The sequence below is a fragment of the Haemaphysalis longicornis genome, unplaced genomic scaffold (genome assembly GCF_048455015.1).
Source record: "Haemaphysalis longicornis isolate Haplotype H1 unplaced genomic scaffold, Haemaphysalis longicornis Haplotype H1 scaffold_10, whole genome shotgun sequence".
NCBI lineage: Eukaryota > Metazoa > Arthropoda > Arachnida > Ixodida > Ixodidae > Haemaphysalis > Haemaphysalis longicornis.
The window spans coordinates 74258489-74277481 of NW_027526204.1; the positions used below are offsets into that span (position 1 = coordinate 74258489).

At 50.9% G+C, this 18993-nt stretch overlaps 2 protein-coding genes across 2 annotated transcripts; both read left to right on the top strand.

Moving 5' to 3' along the window:
* On the top strand, positions 1-1519 carry LOC144158774 (uncharacterized). Its single transcript, XM_077689913.1, has one exon. The coding sequence runs from the start codon at positions 225-227 to the stop codon at positions 1419-1421; it is 1197 nt and encodes a 398-aa protein (XP_077546039.1). The 5' UTR covers positions 1-224; the 3' UTR covers positions 1422-1519.
* A 6119-nt stretch (positions 1520-7638) lies between these two features.
* Positions 7639-10177, top strand: LOC144158775 (uncharacterized). The gene is made up of 2 exons (XM_077689914.1): positions 7639-8112; positions 9048-10177. Exons 1-2 carry the CDS (start codon positions 7798-7800, stop codon positions 10035-10037), a joined length of 1305 nt encoding a protein of 434 aa, XP_077546040.1. The 5' UTR covers positions 7639-7797; the 3' UTR covers positions 10038-10177.
* The last annotated feature ends 8816 nt before the right edge of the window (positions 10178-18993 follow it).

Below are 18993 nucleotides of genomic sequence, written 5' to 3' on the forward strand. Positions count from 1 at the left end.
GCGTTTTAAACGTGGCTAGTGCGTTCGATGTGATAGATAGCTACTGTGAACCTGATTATATCACGTCAGTGAAAGCCTCTGCGCCCGAATAGGCGCATCTTTTTTCGCGTCTGCCCCTTTTTAAAGCTGCTTGCACCACCTCCATCGCTCACTCGTGCGCGCTCGTGCGCCGGGAATCGCCCCGCACTAGCCTTAAACTGCGACGCATCTGCAGAAAGGCCGTTATGACCGCCAACGGCGACTCGCTGCCCACTCTGCGTACCAACGCGCGAATCACGCTCACCGGCTTCGGCGGATTCTTGGACCGCCGGCCCTTTGCCTTCGGTTCGAAACGACCAGGGAAGCCATTCTCCTGCAGCGTCTGCGATATCGTGACTCCCGAACCGAGACAGCTAGGATGCGGGCACGTTCTGTGCGATTTCTGCTACGAGGAGATCTCTCGGAAGAACAGTCCCTGTCCGTTCAGAGACGGCGGCTTTTGCGACCCGAAGACCGACACCCGCACCACCGGCATGCTCAAGAAGCTGATACTTGGCCTCGACGCCCACTGCCCCAACGTCGTCCGCGGCTGCCCTTTGAAGGGGACGATGGACAGAGTGAGGATCCACTTCCTGGAAGACTGCGGCTTTGGCGAGGTCGTCTGCCGTCGCTGCGGTATGCCCCTTGTGCACAACGAGGTCGTGGACCACTGGTTCCGCCACTGCGACGGCTATCGCCGCGCGTCACTTCGCAAGAGAGTCCAGTCTTGCGGAGAGGACATCGAGGACACCGGCGACACCTCCGAGGGTGACGAGCTGGAACGTTCGCTGCGCAAGTTCTTGCTCTCGAACATGCGCGACCACGACATGTTGATCCGCTCACAGGACCGCATTACTGCGTTAGCTGAGGATCTAATGAAGAGCACCTCCGTGTCTGGAAGTGGCTTGCGATCGTCGGCGTCCACACTGTCCTCCAGCGGCGACGTAAACGTCCAGCTTATGTTCCTGGTCGTCTGCCTTCCAGGAGAGTTCCCGCTGGGCGAGGGTAACGTGGTCGTGCGCTGGAATCCAGAAGGGGCGGTGCAGTACTTCACGGCTTCGGGACGCAGTTTTCAGTTGAGGTACTTCAGTGTGGAGGATGAGGAGGAAAAAGAGCTGCTGTTTGAGATCCGCATGCTCGTCGGGGACGTGGAGCCACGAGAGCGGCGCTTCGGCGGGAAGCTGACGCTGTTCCTTGGTGGCGCCGGCGGCATTGGTTTGGAGCAGTTGCCGACGCTGAGGTGCTCCGCACCCGCGGGAACCAATCGGCGCAGTGGAAAGCCGGCGGCCCCGCTTGACAGGGATGTGTGGCAGACGGTCGCGGTGACCGAGCCTGTTGACTTGGAGCGTCTGCACAAGAGCGGTCTTTTCGGACTTGCCTGCTTTGCTGTTGAGGTGGCTTGACTGCCATGCTGACACTTATGTGCTTTGTGGTGCGTTTGTTTTTAGCTCGCGTCATGTGGTTGCTTTTGTGCCATGGCATAAACGGATCTTATCTGAAGGTTTACTTGTAAGTGTGCTTTCGTTGCCGTCTGGGAATAGCCTCCACACGTTTTACGCACACCTCGTTTTCTATTCTGGACTGGGCGACGGAATACTTTGGAAGTGGCCATGGTGAATCGGTCATGATTTTCTGGTTTCATAATTTGGGGACTTCGTTGGAATATCGTGCTCCTATTTTGTATTTTGCTGACGGTGGAAGAGGAACTTTTACAGTCCCGTTTCTGAACATAAATGGTTTCGTTTCCGTATGAACGCACTCACAAAAAAAAGATGCTCACACTAACGCATGATACTTGAAGGTAGCTATCACGACTGTTTAACTCCCCACTGCACCGATTTGCTTTTTCGCTGCCGCCGCAACGACCTCTACTTCATCATTGTTGCTATAGTGTGAGCTTCTTTCTTGGAGGAGAAACGCCATCGCCCTTAAAACTGAGATATCGAAATATCGTTGCAATGCATCCTTTATCAGAGCCAGGCATATTGAGCAAAGCAGGTTTCGACCACGCTGTTCGCCGCCGGAGCATGTGCCAGCAAGATGTGTTGAGCCCAAAAAGTTACACCTAGCGGCAAGCGCTTAGTGCAGTGCTTTAGCTTTGCTGCTTGTCGCGATAGGAAGGACGGGGCTAGTATGCACGGGTTCGACGCGCGCGCGCAGATTGGTGTCTCGACGCCAGAAGTGCAACGTCAGATGTCGCGGCGATGCAATTGAGCCACGCGCTCGCGTGCCCGGCTTATTTTGACGCCGGGTCTACCGTTGTTCAGTTTGAAAGAAGTCGCCTTGGGTAGCTCGCTCAACTCCATTCTATTCCCGAACAATTTTTGTTGATCCCCCCCCTCAAAAGCGAGAAATTGCGAAAAACTTTCAAAATTTCGCTAGGCAATGATGTATTGTGGCCAGGGGTGTTGTAATGCGCCAGCACGAAAACACAGTGAGCACTGTGTTGACTTACCGTTAGCATTCAATTGATACAATCAAGCGTACCTAAGAGACCCCACTACAATTTTCAAGTGGTTTCGCCCGCGGCGCCGGTCGTCCTAGTGACGTCATAAGAAATCGCCAGAAAATGGCTAGGTGGCCGCCACTGCTCCCTCTGTTTCCTTAATAGTTCGATTTTTTGTTAGCAGTTTGCGATGAAATTGGTATCATTGTTATCGGCAAAACGCAGTCTTTTTAATGAACCAAATCTGCCTTTTGTGTTCATGGCCCCTTAAAGGTTGCCGATTCAGTGAGAAGCCTTTTGCTTTGGTGGCCAAAGGATTGCTACAGACATATAGGTCGCCCATTCACGGTCGGCGTTGATCTAGTAGCTTAAAACGTTGTGCATCCGCCACTCTAGTCCGAAGTCGAGCCGAGCCACTTGCGTTCCCGCCGACTGCGCACTGTGGGCAGTTATTTCGGACTTGACGGCGGTGCATTATTGGCATTTTTTGTTTGTTTTTCTGCGTGCTCGCACATGGAGTACTTTTTTTTCCGAAATCATTTCGCGACAATGAGTCCGTTCAATATTAGGATAAAAAAAAAGCTGGGTCCGCGTATTCTATCGCAAATTTTTTCTCCCTCCGCCTTTGTGACTAAAGCCACGAAGACGTGCAGGATTTATCCGCGATTTAATCTTCTTTTGCTGCCTTCTGTGACCTGTTTCAATTTACCACAGTTTAATAATGGGGGCAGGGTTTTGTGGCAGCCCCTGATACTGTTCGTCATGGCATACATAAAAGCCTGCCTCCTTTATCCTCGACGTAGAGCGGCGTAAGTCTGAAGAAATAATTTCTATTAGGCCCTTCTACAGATGTCATTTGTACCTCAGGGTCATCGTTAAACAGGGATAAGTAGATTGCATTCGCATCGCATTCAGCACGTCAAGTATTTGCACTTTATTGCCATAAGTAAGCATGCAGCAACTAGTGAATGCTTGTTTTCGATCCAGGTATTCCGCGCCAATGCCCGTCGTGGTTGCGACTTCATCGGGAGGCTGGAACAGCTGCCGCAACACCTGCGTAAAAGGTGCGAGCACGACGAGGTTACATGCCCCGGATGCGGCCGCGTCGTGTCGCACAAGGACGTCCTAGAGCATCGCATACGGTCGTGTGTCGGCGTACGTAGAGTCGTGAACGGAGCGGACGCCAATACTACGTCGGGTGAAGTAGTCGGTCTCAAGATCCTCGTGCAAGAATACCTCGAACGTGCCAGGGGCGTCCGCGAGAAGCTAATCCGACTCCTAACGCTCTCGAATGCGGCTAGCAATGGCCTCGAGTCCGGCCGTTCGAACGGTTCGTCGAAGACCGCACCGCCAGTGGAAGTTGCGCCCCAGGCTTCAGTCCCATCCAGAAGTGCGAATACCGAATGCCGTCTGCTGGTGGAGATACCGACGTCCTCCTGGTACAACCCGGATGTGCCTTGCTCTACTGAACCAGCGGTCGATCTCGAAAGCCGTGCAGACAGATATGTGGTGCACCCTGTGGTGAGAGACAACGTTCTCGAATATGAAATGTTCATCGCCTTGCCACACGAAGACGACAGTCACAAAGCCGCGTCGGCGGTCGGAGGTGACGTGGCTTCTTTGGGCGGCTTTTGGCTCAAGTCACTTCCGCGCTGAACAGGACCGCACATCCTGGTACCATGCGACGAAGTTTGTCGTCTTTGAGCTCCTAGTGCAGTCTACCGGTGACCTCGTCGGCGAGGGCGAAAGTTTCGGGATGCCTCTTAACAGTGACGTCACCTTGACACTCAAGCACCCATATGACCCGTAAGGTGATCTTGAACTGCAGACGTTTAGCTGCGCGGCCGTGGTTGAAGAAGCCCGCGCTGCTGACCGGTGGGTGAAGACGGCCCTCATAGCGCCTGTGCAGTGGGCGACTGTCCGAGACTTCGTCCTGTGCGGTCGTGTTGAGGTCGTCATGCGGTTTGTCTAAGTCTCTCATCCAGTGCAGCTAAATACATGTCATGCGTTGTCTTTGGTGCGTGTGCTTGTCGACCTTCTGCCTTTGCCCGTCTGTTCTCGCAATTTCTGAATCGACGTTCGTACCGTGGCTTCGTAGCAGTTGTCACGCACCGATTTCCTGCCTAATGAAGCTTTTTTTACTCATCCGCTATTTCTTTGTCGGCTTCGTTCCCGCCTGGGCGTGGTTTATAATCGCTTACGCCTCACACAGTCTATTACTGTTGCGCTCTGGCTTCCGATAGTGCCCCCTAAATTGGCTTTGCCAGTCTCATGCGCGCGTGGAACATTCCCATGCGCAACGCCATTGTACTTGTTCCAACGTATAGCTAAAAAAGAGCTTCGCTTCTATGCACCTTCACGGTTTGGGACGCCGTGCGGCAAAGTCAACTTTATCCCGACTGCTCGGCCAAAAGTGGCTGTAACACTTGTATTATCTAAACTTTTCCACGAATAAAATATGCCGATTATTCTGTAGTACGCCTCTATCGTAATGCCAAATTTATTTCACTTTTCCTAGGTAGTCCAAGACAAGGTTGACAACGTTACAGAATTATACCTACTGCTGTCCATACTTGGCCGCCGAAGGAGGGAGCATGGTTAGAGGAACCGGTTGTAATTCTTGTTTTATCGGAATTTTCCAACCTTATGTATGTATAACAATTCGTCGCCAAGAACACCCCGTCATTATACCCACTTCCATTTACTTGTCGTGATTAGTTTCTTCACATTGAGTTCGTACCCAGGTTCCAAAATTACGTCATTTTTGCGTCTTGCTGAACAGCTTTACTTTCATTCGCCTTCACCGTAGGATGGCTGTTCATATTTTTTTGTTTCGGAACATGTCTTGTGGAATCGGTCCAAAAGCAGTGGGCTCTTTTTATCGACAACACGGGGCTGAGACCCCCTGACCCCCCTCCTCTTTCCGGAGCTTCGGCTCCTCCTCCTCTTTAACTCTGCCAGTGACGCCAGACAGATCTTTCGCCACTGCGTTCCGCATTGTGCATGCATCAAATAAACATAAACATCATAAACATAAACACTATACAGAAACTACCATAAAATAAAGGTTGGTTCATTAAAAAAACTGCTGTGTCCCGATAACAATTATACCCATTTTATCGCGAACTACAAATTAACAATCGAAATATTCGAACACAAAGGAGGGGCGACGCCTCGGCCAGTCTCAGGCGATGTCTCTATGCTACGACAAAGACACTGCGGCGAGAAACGTGAATGTGCAATACTAGTGGAGGCCTCTACTTCGGTTTCATCGTGTAACTTAAACCCTAACGTGGAGGCATAAGAGCGATACCCTTAATTAAAGCTGGCCCATGATGCTTCAATGGGGCCCGTATGACCCATTGTATCTCAAAATTTGAATTTGTTTTAGTATTTTATGTTTTTTGGGGGTAAGACGAATTGCAATGCTGAAATGGAGCTGAGTCAGCTACCGACGGCTCGTTCGTTCGACAAGAACGAAGCTTCATTTTGTCCGACATCTCTAAAATCGGGCAGACCCTTTCAAATAGGCGCGTTTGCAATGAGCGCTTATGAATTTTTGGAAGGTTGAAAGAGCGGGGAGAGAGAGTGAAAGGGTGAGGGGGGAGGGGAAGTAATACTTGGAAGGTCCCGCAGAAGACGCATCTTTCGACGACATGTGCAATGAAGCAAGCAGATAAGCAGCCACTGTTACTAAATGAAGTTTCTGAACTAGTATCGAGGGTCTGTCAGATCGCATTAAACGGTCGTATCCGTTACACCACCAGCCGTCACTCAATCAGACAAGGGATGTCTCAGAGGTGCGATGTACATCAAATCGATTTGTAGGAATGCGATGCAATCCAGGGATTCCCGGCAGATTTCGCGGCCTCTGACATTTTCTTGGGCGTTTGTGCACGATCCAGTATTTGAGAGAAAGTAGTTCCGCAGAAGGCGAGGCGCAACCGGCAACCGAGGATGACGGGAAAGGGAGTGGACTTAAGGGACACCCCAAGATGAAGATGGTTGATCAGCTTCACATAAAATGGCACCAGAGCCTCTCCCGAGTATTCTTTCCCCCCTGTTCTTTCAGCGTGTGCGTCTCCTTTTTATCCCGTTGCATTTTTGCAGTGCTCGTCAAGCCAGTTCACTGCTTTAAGTGTTAGGGAACAGCACAAGAGAAGTGGGGTATTAAAAAAGAATCAAGCTCACACTAACGCGCAAGAAGAAGTGACAACTGGGCTAGTTGGTAATGCATATGGGACATCTTGAAGGTAGCGCACTTAAACATGGACACTAGGGAAAGCGCTGTGGTTTGTCGTTTCTTTCCCTAGTGTCCGTGTTTAAGTGCGCTACCTTCAAGATGTCCCATAACGCGTAAGACTTGAAGGTAGCGAAGCTGTAGGCAACCTTGACGACAATCACCGCGTTTTACTTCCCCGATTGTAGCCGATTTGCTTCTTCGCTGCTGAAACAACCTTTACTTCATCTTTGTTGCATGTGTGAGCTTCTTTCACTTTTTTGGAATTGCTAATTATTGGACATCACCTTGGAAGGGCTCACGCTATGACGAGTATTTCTCGTTACGAGCACGTATTGCCACGATTGCGGCGAACGCGGACGTTTTTTTTTTGACCGATAATGGCCAACCTCCCTAAGTGGGTATGGTCATAAACGTGCGCCGGAGACGCTGAGAGGTCACCGTGCGGCACGAACCCACGAGCGCTCGACATTTTCTTGGTTTGTTTAGATGCCGGATGGCCGTTGAAATCTTGTCCGGTCTCCCTAACTGGTTATACTTGGCTTGACAAGCGTGCAAAGGGGACGCTGGGTGGTCGTTTCGAGGCACGCACACATGAGGGCTAGGCGTTTTCTTGGTTTTGTATATCATGCCGGTTGCCGCCGCGAGGCCCGCGCACACGTGCACGTGCTCGGCAATTGCTTGATATTTCTAACTGCCGACACAAAAAATTACGAATAGCTAAACAGCTTCGCTGTTTATATGGGACATTTAATTGTGCAGTTGTGCTTTTGGGGTAACGAACTATGTCGAAAATTCGGCAAAAATAAATAAGAGAGAAAGGTAGCCTCTGTTGCGCGGGGAATAGCTTCAAAGTGTTTGATTATCTAGTTCCCGAACTATCGCTCTGTCCCAATACATACTGCAGGAAGAAGCAGATTGCAAGGCGATAATGGTGTCGGAGTATCGTCAAACTACGCCTTACGCACGCGTCGCCGCCCCTCTCTCCCAGCGCCTCGATATAGTGGCGCCAACTTTTCGGGTGTTCAGCACACTCTGCCAGTCGCACGTATACTAGCAAACTTGCCGCTCTTCTAAACCCTGCACCGAAATCATGGCGCTTGAGGAAGCTCAACCGCTCCGAGTATCCGGTGTGAGGAACTGCACGGTCTTGGAATGGCGTCCCATCGTGTTCCTCGAGTCGCCGCCCGACAGCTGCATGTGCGCTGTGTGCAGAGCCGTGCTGGGCGTCAATGCCCTTGCGTGCCGGCGGTACTCGTGCGGCCACATCTTCTGCAAACACTGCGCAAAGCATCTCCCGAAGGACTGCGGTAGCGGATGCCCGTTCGATTCCGACGCTCAAGCCGAACTGGATTCTGGCACCGATGGAAACTGGGAAACGAGAGAGACCGCGCTGAAAGCTCTCCAGGTCAGACCGCGTCCTTGTGGTTGATTGCTATATTAACTAGATAGGGTGCGTAGGTTTTTTGGGGAAACACATTTGCGGAGAACGAAGCGTTTCCGCGCGTGGTTTTTGCCTCTCCGTAATTTGCTCCGGTAGCCGTCTGGAACCCCCGTGGAGGATCCCGGGCCGTTTTCCGGAGGCGTGCGGAAACGTGGCGTTTTCCGCACACGTGTTTCGCCCTTTAGGCGAGTCAATTCAGGGTGAAAAATTGCTGAAAAATTGTTATTGCTGTATACCCCGCTGTTTAAACGTATAGGGTGTACTATTTGCTGCTTTAAAAGTGCACACCGCAGCTTGCACTGCTGAAGCATAGCCGCTTGCGGCTACGTCTGCTCCACAATTTAGGGCGCTATTAGGAATGCGTTGGGAAGCAGCTTACGGCGTGTTCCTTTTTAATTTGAGATTTCTACACGGTGTCACGTGGTAGTTTTTTTTTTGGAATTTACTTCATGGCGAACGATGAACCCAGTTGAGGTTAAGAGGTAAAAACCACCGGGCTACATTGCCCAAAGTCGAACCTTTTTTCCTCGGCATAGGGGACTAAAACCATGACCGCGTGCCCGACCTCTTCCCGAGTTAATCGTTTCGCTGTCTTCTGTGACGGGTTGGAATTTCCAACCATGAAGGAAGTGGGCGGGTCGTAGCGGCAGCACTCGCAGGTCTTTATCTTCACTATGGCATACCTACTAGTCTGCATCATTTATACGCAGAAGCGATACAAGTCTGGAGAAACATTCTTGTTCGCGCTTACTTTGTACTTCATCTCGTGTCTCACTGGGCCACGCATCAAACGGGAATTGGTGCATAGCGTTCATAAAGTGTTTAGGACGGGTAGTACTCTTATTTTATTACGCGAAGTAGGTATGTAGCGAAAACTTAAACACTTCGTTTCTTACCAGGTATTCTGCGTCAACGCCCGCCATGGTTGCGAGTTCATCGGAACGCTCGGCCACCTGCCGCAGCACCTGCGGGAAGAATGTCATCACAACGAGCTACCCTGCCCCAGCTGTGGCCGAGTCTTGCCGCATAATGACGTCTGGCAGCATCGCAAATGGTCGTGTCTCGCCAGGTCTGGAGTCGTAAATGAAACAGCTGCCGCTACCACTTTGGGTGAAGCAGCCGATCTCAACACCGTGGTGCAAGAGTACCTCGAACGTGCCAGGGCCGTCCGCGAGAAGCTCGCCGTGCTCCTGAAGCGCACGAATGTTGCCAGCCGTGGTCTCGCGTCCAGCCGTTCGAACGGTTCATCGAAGACTGTGCCGCCTGTGGAAGTTTCACCCCAGGATTCGTTCCCAACCAGCACATGGAACGCCGAATGCCGTCTGCTGGTGGAGATACCGGCGTCCTCGTGGAACGACAACCCCGAAGTGCCTTCCGCTTCTGGACCAGTGGCCGATCTGAAAACCGCGGGTGCAGTAGGCATTGTGATGGCGTCCAGCGCTCCTGAAGAGGAGCTCTCTATCGAATGGCCAGAAAAAGACGACACTCCCGGAGTTGAGTGGGCAGATAGACATGACGTGGTTACCATGGGCTGTTTTCGCTTCAAGATGCGTCACTTCCGCGCTGAGCTCGAAGCGTTCTCCTGCTTTAGCGACCCTACGACAAAGTTTGTCATCTTCGAGCTTCTAGTGCAGCCCCGGGGTGACGTCGTCGGTGATGGTGGGAACGCCGGGCTGCGTTTTAACCGCGAGGTCCACTTGATCCTCAAGCACCCATCTGACCCGGAAGGTGATCTTGAACTGCAGACGTGTAACTGCGCCTGCACATTTGAAGGGGCGGGTGGTTCTGGCCGGTGGGTGAGGAAGGCCCTCACGGTACCTGCGGAATGGGCGGCTGTCCGAGAGTTCGTCCTGTGCGGCCAAGTTGAGGTCGCCGTGACCTTCGCCTAAGTCCCTCGTCCCGTGGATCCAAAACCGTGTCGCGATTCGACTGTTGTGTGTGCTTGTGCATGCCGATCTTGTGCTGTAGCCCGTATTACCCTTGACGGCCGCAGTTCGCTGGAATAAATGTTCATACGGTGGTTTCGATTTTTCTGGCCTCTATTTTAGGGGACCTATTTCGTAGTCGTATTTTTTTGGCCCCGGGTATTACTGACTGTCCTTGAATTTATTTTTCTCACTGTCGCCGTTTGCTAGAGTAAACGTTTTTCACAGCGACTTCACCACTGCTTGGTCAGCTGGCATACCCGCCCCCCCCCCCTTCTTCCTGGTAACCGATGATTGCGTCACTAGCGCCAATTTGTCCCCTGGTGCCTGGTAGGCCAAACTGTCAAAACAAAATAACAAAAAAATCACTGATGCTGCTTCGGCCGCGCTTTCGTTGATGCACGAGGAGGAAACTCCGTGCGGCTTATCGTCTGCTATGTGCTGAAGTAGGGCGATTGTCTTTGTGTGCCGCAAGCGGGAACAAACACGGCCGGTATTTTACTTTTCAGATTGTGTTGATGCTGCACATCTTGTTTTCGACATCTTCCAGTTGTTAATTTGCTTGGACTCTCAGAACGTGCACAAAACGTTTCTTTTGAAATCTTATTAAGTTCCTACGAGCGAGCCAGCATGCCCTGAAGCGTGAACATTTTGTTTGGACAAGCAAAATGAGTAAGCGGGAAATGTGGTTTGTTCACTGACTTTATTAGCAGCGTATCGGAAGAGAAGCTCAGTACATGCCCCAATAGAATAGAGCTATGTATCTCGTATATTAAGTACAAATGTTCGCATTCTGTGTCGGTTACAAAAACATCAGACAGATCATCGTACAATTCATCGTATACAGAAAATTGCTGCAGCGGCCACCACGTTCATTTGCTGAACCCAATACAATCATAAAGAAATGCTGTGTCATAAAAACGCGTTCGTGAATAATAAAATGATTATGTAGCGAGACGACCAGCACATTTCGCCACCTTTAGCAACCGCTAGATATTCTTATTCTTGTAAACTTGCTAGCCGAAAAAAAAAATTACAGCTTGTGAAGTTCTGCGCAATTAAGCCATACGCACACCTAGATAAAGGAAGAAATACCACCATGAATTCCAATAAACAGCACGTAAAAGCGAAACAAATATTGAGAGTGCAAACAAGGTACAAAAATGTGGCCTAGCACAGGTTGAAAAGCGAAGCGCAGCCCGGCCGTCGCCCAGGTAACTCGAACTTCTCGTAACACGGAATGCATGCCGCCAGCTGACACGTAAATAATTTTGGGGTCTTCTCTTGCGTTAATAAACATTCAAAGGTGGTGATATCACTTTAAGAAACTGATTGTGGGAACGCTTTAAAAAGCTAAACCTGTTCGTTAAATAAGCATTTAAGCATATTCGGCGAACATAATTTCCAAGCTTTTCTCTGGTGGAAAGAAAATGAAGAGGAAACGCTCACCAAACCGACACCAAAACGAAATTTCCGTCTGCGTGTCCGCTGATATCAGTACGCTCATGAGAATCTGTCGACAAGCAGCTTCACGTGCTTACGACATTACTGACAAATGCGTTACACCAAACAAAGACATTCTCTGTAAAGCAACAGCAGATGACTTTTCGGACCGCCCTGCAGCTTTTAGATGCTACGCTCAGAGCAGCTCTTGTCGGCGGCCCTGTCCTTCCTGCGTGCGTCCGTTGTTCCGCAGCCACTCTCCCCCTCTCCTCTCCGATAGCGAACACACTCTCGCGAGGGGCATTAAATTGGATTCGATTGGCTTGGCTTGGATTGGATTTGGATTGGATTGGATTAAAGTGGATTGTGTTAGATTGTGTTGCGTCATAGCCGCGGCACTCTCTCTCCGCGGTCTCCTCTCCTTCGGGCGCGCTGCGCATATAACCGGTGTGCCGCTCTCCGGCGGCCTTTCCGTCGACGGTTGCTCTCCGCTTGCGCTTGAACCCCCCTCAGCGTCGCATCACACCAGGGTTCCCGAGAGGGGAGGTGGGTGTAATTTTTTTGATAAGGATAGCGCTTGCTTCTTCATAAAGTCGACTGAATAAAAAGTGTGCTGACCTGCCGTCCGCTGGAAACGGAAATATTTCGCTGTGCTATTCCTTCGCAAGTTGTCGCACCGCACAGCAGCGAAGCACGCGTTGTCCTCTTCTCAGTTTCTCTGAATTTTTCAGCCCGTTTGCACTCACAGACACCAAAATTTTCACCTTAAAGGCTACACGTTCACACTCAAAGCGGCAGGAGCAGACATACAGGATGGCTGCAGAAGAGATGAAAACGGCGCCGTTTTGGCGCAACGGATGAATCGACTAAACAAATCAATAGGGTGTCACAAAAAGAAAATAGCGAAGAATACATTTTATTTCTAAAAAACAATAGCATCACTCCACTTTATTGTTGCGTATTTTGGAAGCTTTGGAAGTGCCTAGTGAGTGGTTTAAGTAGGCATTTAAGAAGAGATGATGAAAATAAAAGAAAACAATCAAGTTCCGGGAGTTTACGCGTCGAAGTTACCAAGGGTTACAAGAGGCGCCGTAGTTGAGGGTTATGGATTAATTGTGGCCAAGTGCAGGGAATCTTAAGCGCGTGCTAAGAAATTTGAAGAAATGGTGGTGCTTGTTTTTTGCTGCAACCAGAAAAACGGTCGCCGCTGCCGATGTCGCAACTGGCGTTTGCAGTAGCGGGGTGGTACCAAACCGGTGTTGCTGCAAATCCGGATGTTCGTTTCACCGATTATTCGAATTCTAAAGCCGGATAACCAGGGTGATCAGTTAGCGTACCTTGTTAACCGGTTTTGTCTCCGGATATCCGGATTTCTGTTTCATATACGGAAAATATCTTTGCAAATGCGAGTAGGTCGATCTTTTAACGTCACTGTTTCGCGGTCGGTTTTTTGAAGCCGATGTTTTTAGATGCGACTGCATCTCATTCACTCGCCTTGTCCATGCAGCGTCGTCGGCGAAGTTGTCGTCCGCTCCTCCCCCCTTCTCCTCGCCGCGCGAGCTGCGCTCTCCGCCGCTCACTCGCTCTCCTCTCCGATGCCTCTCTCTCGCGAGGGGCATTGGATTGGATTCGAATGGATTGGCTTGGCTTGGCTTCGATTGGATTGGATTTGGATTCGATTGGAATAAAGTGGATTGTGTTGGATTGTGTTCCGTCATAGCAGCGGCAGACACACTGGCGCCGACGCATGTGCAGTACTCTCTCTTCCGCGGTCTCCTCTCCTTCGGGCGCGCGGCGCATATAACCGGTGTGCCACTCTCCGGCGGCCTTTCGGTCGACGGTTGCTCTCCGCTTGCGCTTGAAACCCCTCAGCGTCGCATCACACCAGGGTTCCCGCGAGGGGAGGTGGGCGTAATTTTTTTTCTTTCCTGCTCCACTTCAGAATTTGTTACACCACCAAACGTTAAAAAACTACAATATCCCGTTAGTCGGATACTATTGAAACCGGATGCGTACTGATTATATCTTGGTGATAATCCGACACTGGCATTCAGGGCCAAAGTCGCTTCGAGCCGGTTTAACTAGGTTACCGGTTTGACGGATATTTGCAAACATTAGTTTGCAGTCGCCACCGTGGCGGATGGAAATAGGAATATTTAGGGCGGACATGGAGCTCAACCAGGCTGTGGGGTAAGGCATTTATAGGCAACCAAATAAGAAAACGTGTAGAGAGCCTTCACATGCTGCCAAACAAGGTAACGTGGAGGGAACGTTATGGTGGAGTGGAGATCGCGACACCTTATTTGTTCGCCGTAATGGCAATGATGAATAAACTTTATTGTAGTCGAGGTGCTGACGTTGGGGCACCCCCACCCGGTGGGAGGCTACCTTAGTCCGGGATACCTTGGACTATGCTGGCATTCCGTGCCCTCTCCACGAATCGTCGCTGGTGTAAGAGGTCGGAGCTGGTCAGCAGCTCCACCCACTGCTAGGCGAGGTTGGTGTTAGGGGCAAGGGCAGGGGATTGCTGGTACTCCCGTACCGTGTGGTTATGGCAAGACGCAAATCCTTTTACAGCGAGTGCTTTCTTATTGTGGCCGACGGCGTACCTGTTCAAAAACTGACGCATTTTCCCAAAAACCGGTTGGTCGACCGACAAGTCTTGATAAGATCTCTTGACATCCGGGGTGTGTCTGAAACCGGAGTTCCACTGTGTCAAAAGGGTGGCTTGAAAATCGCGAAAGAGGAATGGTGCTACGTAAGGCACTACAGACGTGAATCATAAAGAAAGAGTACAATAGTATGCCTTTATCACATAAACCCCGTATCGGTATACATTTAGATCGTTGGTAGATGCGTTTACTTAGTGCGCGAAAAATCGTCGCATGGGATCGTTCTTCGTTTGCGATTCGGGTCTTTGAAGGTGTGGTGATCGATTGAAGTCGTTTTAAATTTCGTTTAAATTTCGCGCTTCTCTCGGCTTTCTTTAGTTTTTCGCAGTTATGCTAAGGCGTCAGGAATTTTACCTGACCAAAGATGCTATCGCGTAAGTGAGGATGTGCAGGGGGCGATGAAGCCAAGGCGTGCGACAAGTTCGAACATTGAGTTTGCAGGGAGTGCTACTCCGCCATATTTGCGACAAGACAATACACTTTCGCGCCCGCAAAGTCTTGCACGCGGCGACGTACGTTGTTGAAAATTTCCCCTCTAGTTCTCCGTGATGCCGATAACGCTGCCGTAATATGCGCGCGTCCACGTGGGCTAGGCTATTCTACGCAGGATAGAGTGACTTAAATTATTCTTCCTGTGATTTTGCCCCTCCTCATTAAACACTGTTAATCAAACGGCATGGTTGCACTGATAGCACTGTGGACTCGGGCGATCTTTTCGTTTCCCGTTCTCATGTGATGCGATTGCTAATCTTTACGGGCCAAAAGTTTATATTTTCTTTACCCTCACAGAATGACTGACATTAAGCGAGCTTTTTTAAAGCGTTTTAAACGTGGCTAGTGCGTTCGATGGGATAGATAGCTACTGTGAACCTGATTATATCACGTCAGTGAAAGCCTCTGCGCCCGAATAGGCGCATCTTTTTTCGCGTCTACCCCCTTTTAAAGCTGCTTGCACCACCTCCATCGCTCACTCGTGCGCGCTCGTGCGCCGGGAATCGCCCCGCACTAGCCTTAAACTGCGACGCATCTGCAGAAAGGCCGTTATGACCGCCAACGGCAACTCGCTGCCCACTCTGCGTACCAACGCGCGAATTACGCTCACCGGCTTCGGCGGATTCTTGGACCGCCGGCCCTTTGCCTTCGGTTCGAAACGACCAGGGAAGCCATTCTCCTGCAGCGTCTGCGATATCGTAACTCCTGAACCGAGACAGCTAGGATGCGGGCACGTTCTGTGCGATGTCTGCTACGAGGAGGTCTCTCGGAACAACAGTCCCTGTCCGTTCAGAGACGGCGGCTTCTGCGACTCGAAGACCGACACCCGCACCACCGGCATGCTCAAGAAGCTGATACTTGGCCTCGACGCCCACTGCCCCAACGTCGTCCGCGGCTGCCCTTTGAAGGGGACGATGGACAGAGTGAGGATCCACTTCCTGGAAGACTGCGGCTTTGGCGAGGTCGTCTGCCGTCGCTGCGGTATGCCCCTTGTGCACAACGAGGTCGTGGACCACTGGTTCCGCCACTGCGACGGCTATCGCCGCGCGTCTCTTCGCAAGAGAGTCCAGTCTTGCGGAGAGGACATCGAGGACACCGGCGACACCTCCGAGGGTGACGAGCTGGAACGTTCGCTGCGCAAGTTCTTGCTCTCGAACATGCGCGACCACGACATGTTGATCCGTTCACAGGACCGCATTACTGCGTTAGCTGAGGATCTAATGAACAGCACCTCCGTGTCTGGAAGTGGCTTGCGATCGTCGGCGTCCGCACTGTCCTCCAGCGGCGACGTAAACGTCCAGCATATGTTCCTGGTCGTCTGCCTTCCAGGAGAGTTCCCGCTGGGTGACGGTAACGTGGTCGTGCGCTGGAATCCAGACGGGGCGGTGCAGTACTTTACGGCTTCCGGACGGAGTTTTCAGTTGAGGTACTTCAGTGTGGAGGATGAGGAGGAAAAAGAGCTGCTGTTTGAGATTCGCATGCTCGTTGGGGACGTGGAGCCACGAGAGCGGCGATTCGGCGGGAAGCTGACGCTGTTCCTTGGTGGCGCCGGCGGCATTGGTTTGGAGGAGTTGCCGACGCTGAGGTGCTCCGCACCCGCGGGAACCAATCGGCGTAGTGGAAAGCCGGCGGCCCCGCTTGACAGGGATGTGTGGCAGACGGTCGCGGTGACCGAGCCTGTAGACGTGGAGCGTCTGCACAAGAGCGGTCTCTTCGGACTTGCCTGCTTTGCTGTGGAGGTGGCTTGACTGCCGTGCTGACACTTATGTGCTTTGTGGTGCGTTTGTTTTTAGCTTGTGTCATGTATTAGTTTGTGTCATGGCATAAACGTTTATTATCTGAAGGTTTACTTGTAAGTGTGCTTTTGTTGCCGTCTGGCAATAGCCTTCACACGTTTTACGCACACCTCGTTTTCTGTCCTGGAATGGTCGAGAAATACTTAAAAGTGGCCATGGTGGATCGGCCACGATTTTCTGGTTTCATAATTTGGGGACTTCGTGGGAACATCGTGCTGCTGTTTTGTACTTTGCTGACGGTGGAATATGAGTTTGTACAGTTTCGTTTCTGACCATATATGGTTTCGTTTCCGTATGAACACACACAAAAACAAAAGATACTCACACTAACGCGTGAGACTTGAAGGTAGCGAAACTGTACTCAACCATCACGCCTCTAACTCCACTATTGCAGCCTGTTTGCGTCGTCGCTTCCGCCGCAACGACCTTTATTTCATCATTGTTGCTATAAGTGCGAGCTTCTTTCTTGGAGGAGCGTATACGCTATGGCCTGCATTTCTAGTTCCGAGCATGTCTTGCCCCATAAAGGCGAACGCTGAAGTTTTCTTGTTTTGCCAATCTTGGCCAATCTCCCAAGTGGGTATTCTTGGCTTGCAAAAGTGCGCCGATTACGCTGGGCAGTGGCCGGGAGGCATGCACACACGAGCGCTCGGCATTTTCTTGGTTTCGTTACTACCGGACGGTCCTTGTTGTTGTTCCTCTTCTAGTGGCACATACCCACGTGGGGGATTGGCAAAGAAACGGGATGGCTTTTTGAGGCCGCGAGGCCCGCGCTCATGTGCGCTCGCTCGGGAATGTCTTGGCATCTTTGACTGCGGACACGAAAAATTACATTTCGCTAAAGAGCTTCGCTCGTACAATATTGCGCAGCGTAACCGAAGAGCAGCCGGCCCTTATTTTTAATATCGCGGGAACGGCGACCGTAGGGTGGGTGAGCGCTTCATAACGGCGGAAGGCGGAGACATGAGTCAGAGCGGACGAATGACCGAAAGCACGGAGCAAGATATAAAGAGGAGCACCGACTGTGGCCCAGAAAAAATCATTCTCTCGTGCCGATAATGCCCCCGCTCCGCCGGCCGCCCAGCTTTCCCTTTGCTCTCTTCCTCCTTCGTTCGCCCTCTCGTCGCTGTGCCTCTGTACATGGCTCTTCCTTTCTTCGCTCTCCCCAGAGGCGTCTTTTCTTTCGCAGCGACGTCTGTCTTCTGCCTGTCCTACTATGCACGAGGAATGCGTGCTCGCGCGGAATTTAAACACCCGTGCGCAGCCGCAATAGACGGTGCAGATAATCGCATGCCACCGCATACATGGCGATCGCTTATTCCCTATCAGGGAGTGTTTATTATGATATTACGAAGACCCGCTAAACATATTGTACTAACCCAGCAGATGTAAGATGCAACTGAACGACGACGACTTCAGAAGCACCAAAGAATGAGCAAGAGTAATATCAGAGTCCTTCAAAAACATTGAAGGACTATGGTAATATGGAACGCCACAAAATACAGTCTAGCGTGATTCTGTTTACGACAAATCGATGCAGCGCAAAAATTACCCTCTGTTGTTGTCCCGCTGTCCGGTCGCGTGCTTAATTATTTATGCTGCTTTTGCGCACGAACAACGCTTACAAGGGCCACCGGGAGTCTCCATCGGCAAGCGGCAATGATACACACATTTCTGTGCCAATGACTGAAATGGACGGCTGCCTGTTGTATTAAGTATACAAAAACACTGTCAGCTTGATAAGGCACCCAAGAATATCAAACGCAATCTTCATTGTAACTCATGCCGCAACTTACCGCCCGATGTTCACTGCCGCTCTATGGTCGTGTTATCTCGCCGATAATGCGGCGGACTCCAAATAAAATGCTGCGACTTGTATGGCTGCAATTTTGGGCCTACTAGGTTTCACGCAGTACGAGCGTCGTGCGAGTTTGAGTTGGAATGGGCACGAGTGTTCTGAAGAGGCAATCGTTCAGACGGTTGAAGTTTCGTGCATGTTGTCTTCATTGTAAAGTTAATGCTGCACCTAAGAACCCTGCTTCTGATATAATTTCGGTGTACGGGAATCTGATTATTTGCGTGCCCAAAGGCAAGTGTCTGGAATGACGGTAGACATATAATTTGATTCCTTGTACGTTCCGCTCATTGACGGGTGGCCAAGGTAAAGTCATTCAGCGGCGGCTCGAGGGTTCCGTGGCATCCTCAGGCGAAGACGTGCGCCGATCATAGACAAAACACGAAGTGCGCATGTTCGCGCATTAAAAAGATAGCAGGGACACCTAAGCAAACGGGATATTGCTAATTTCTGCGGTTATGCCGTTAGTGTCTTCTAGAAGCTTACTGCGCAAAAATCAATCATAGCCATATATGAAGTCCTCGGGGACCGCAAAAGAACTTCGATTTAACCGAATTTCCAATTAATCAGGAAGCACAAGAACAACAGTGGTATTGGTGTGCACCATGTCTCCGTTCTCGCTTTTGTTTAGAATCTGGACTGCTTGGAATTCGAGCGTACGA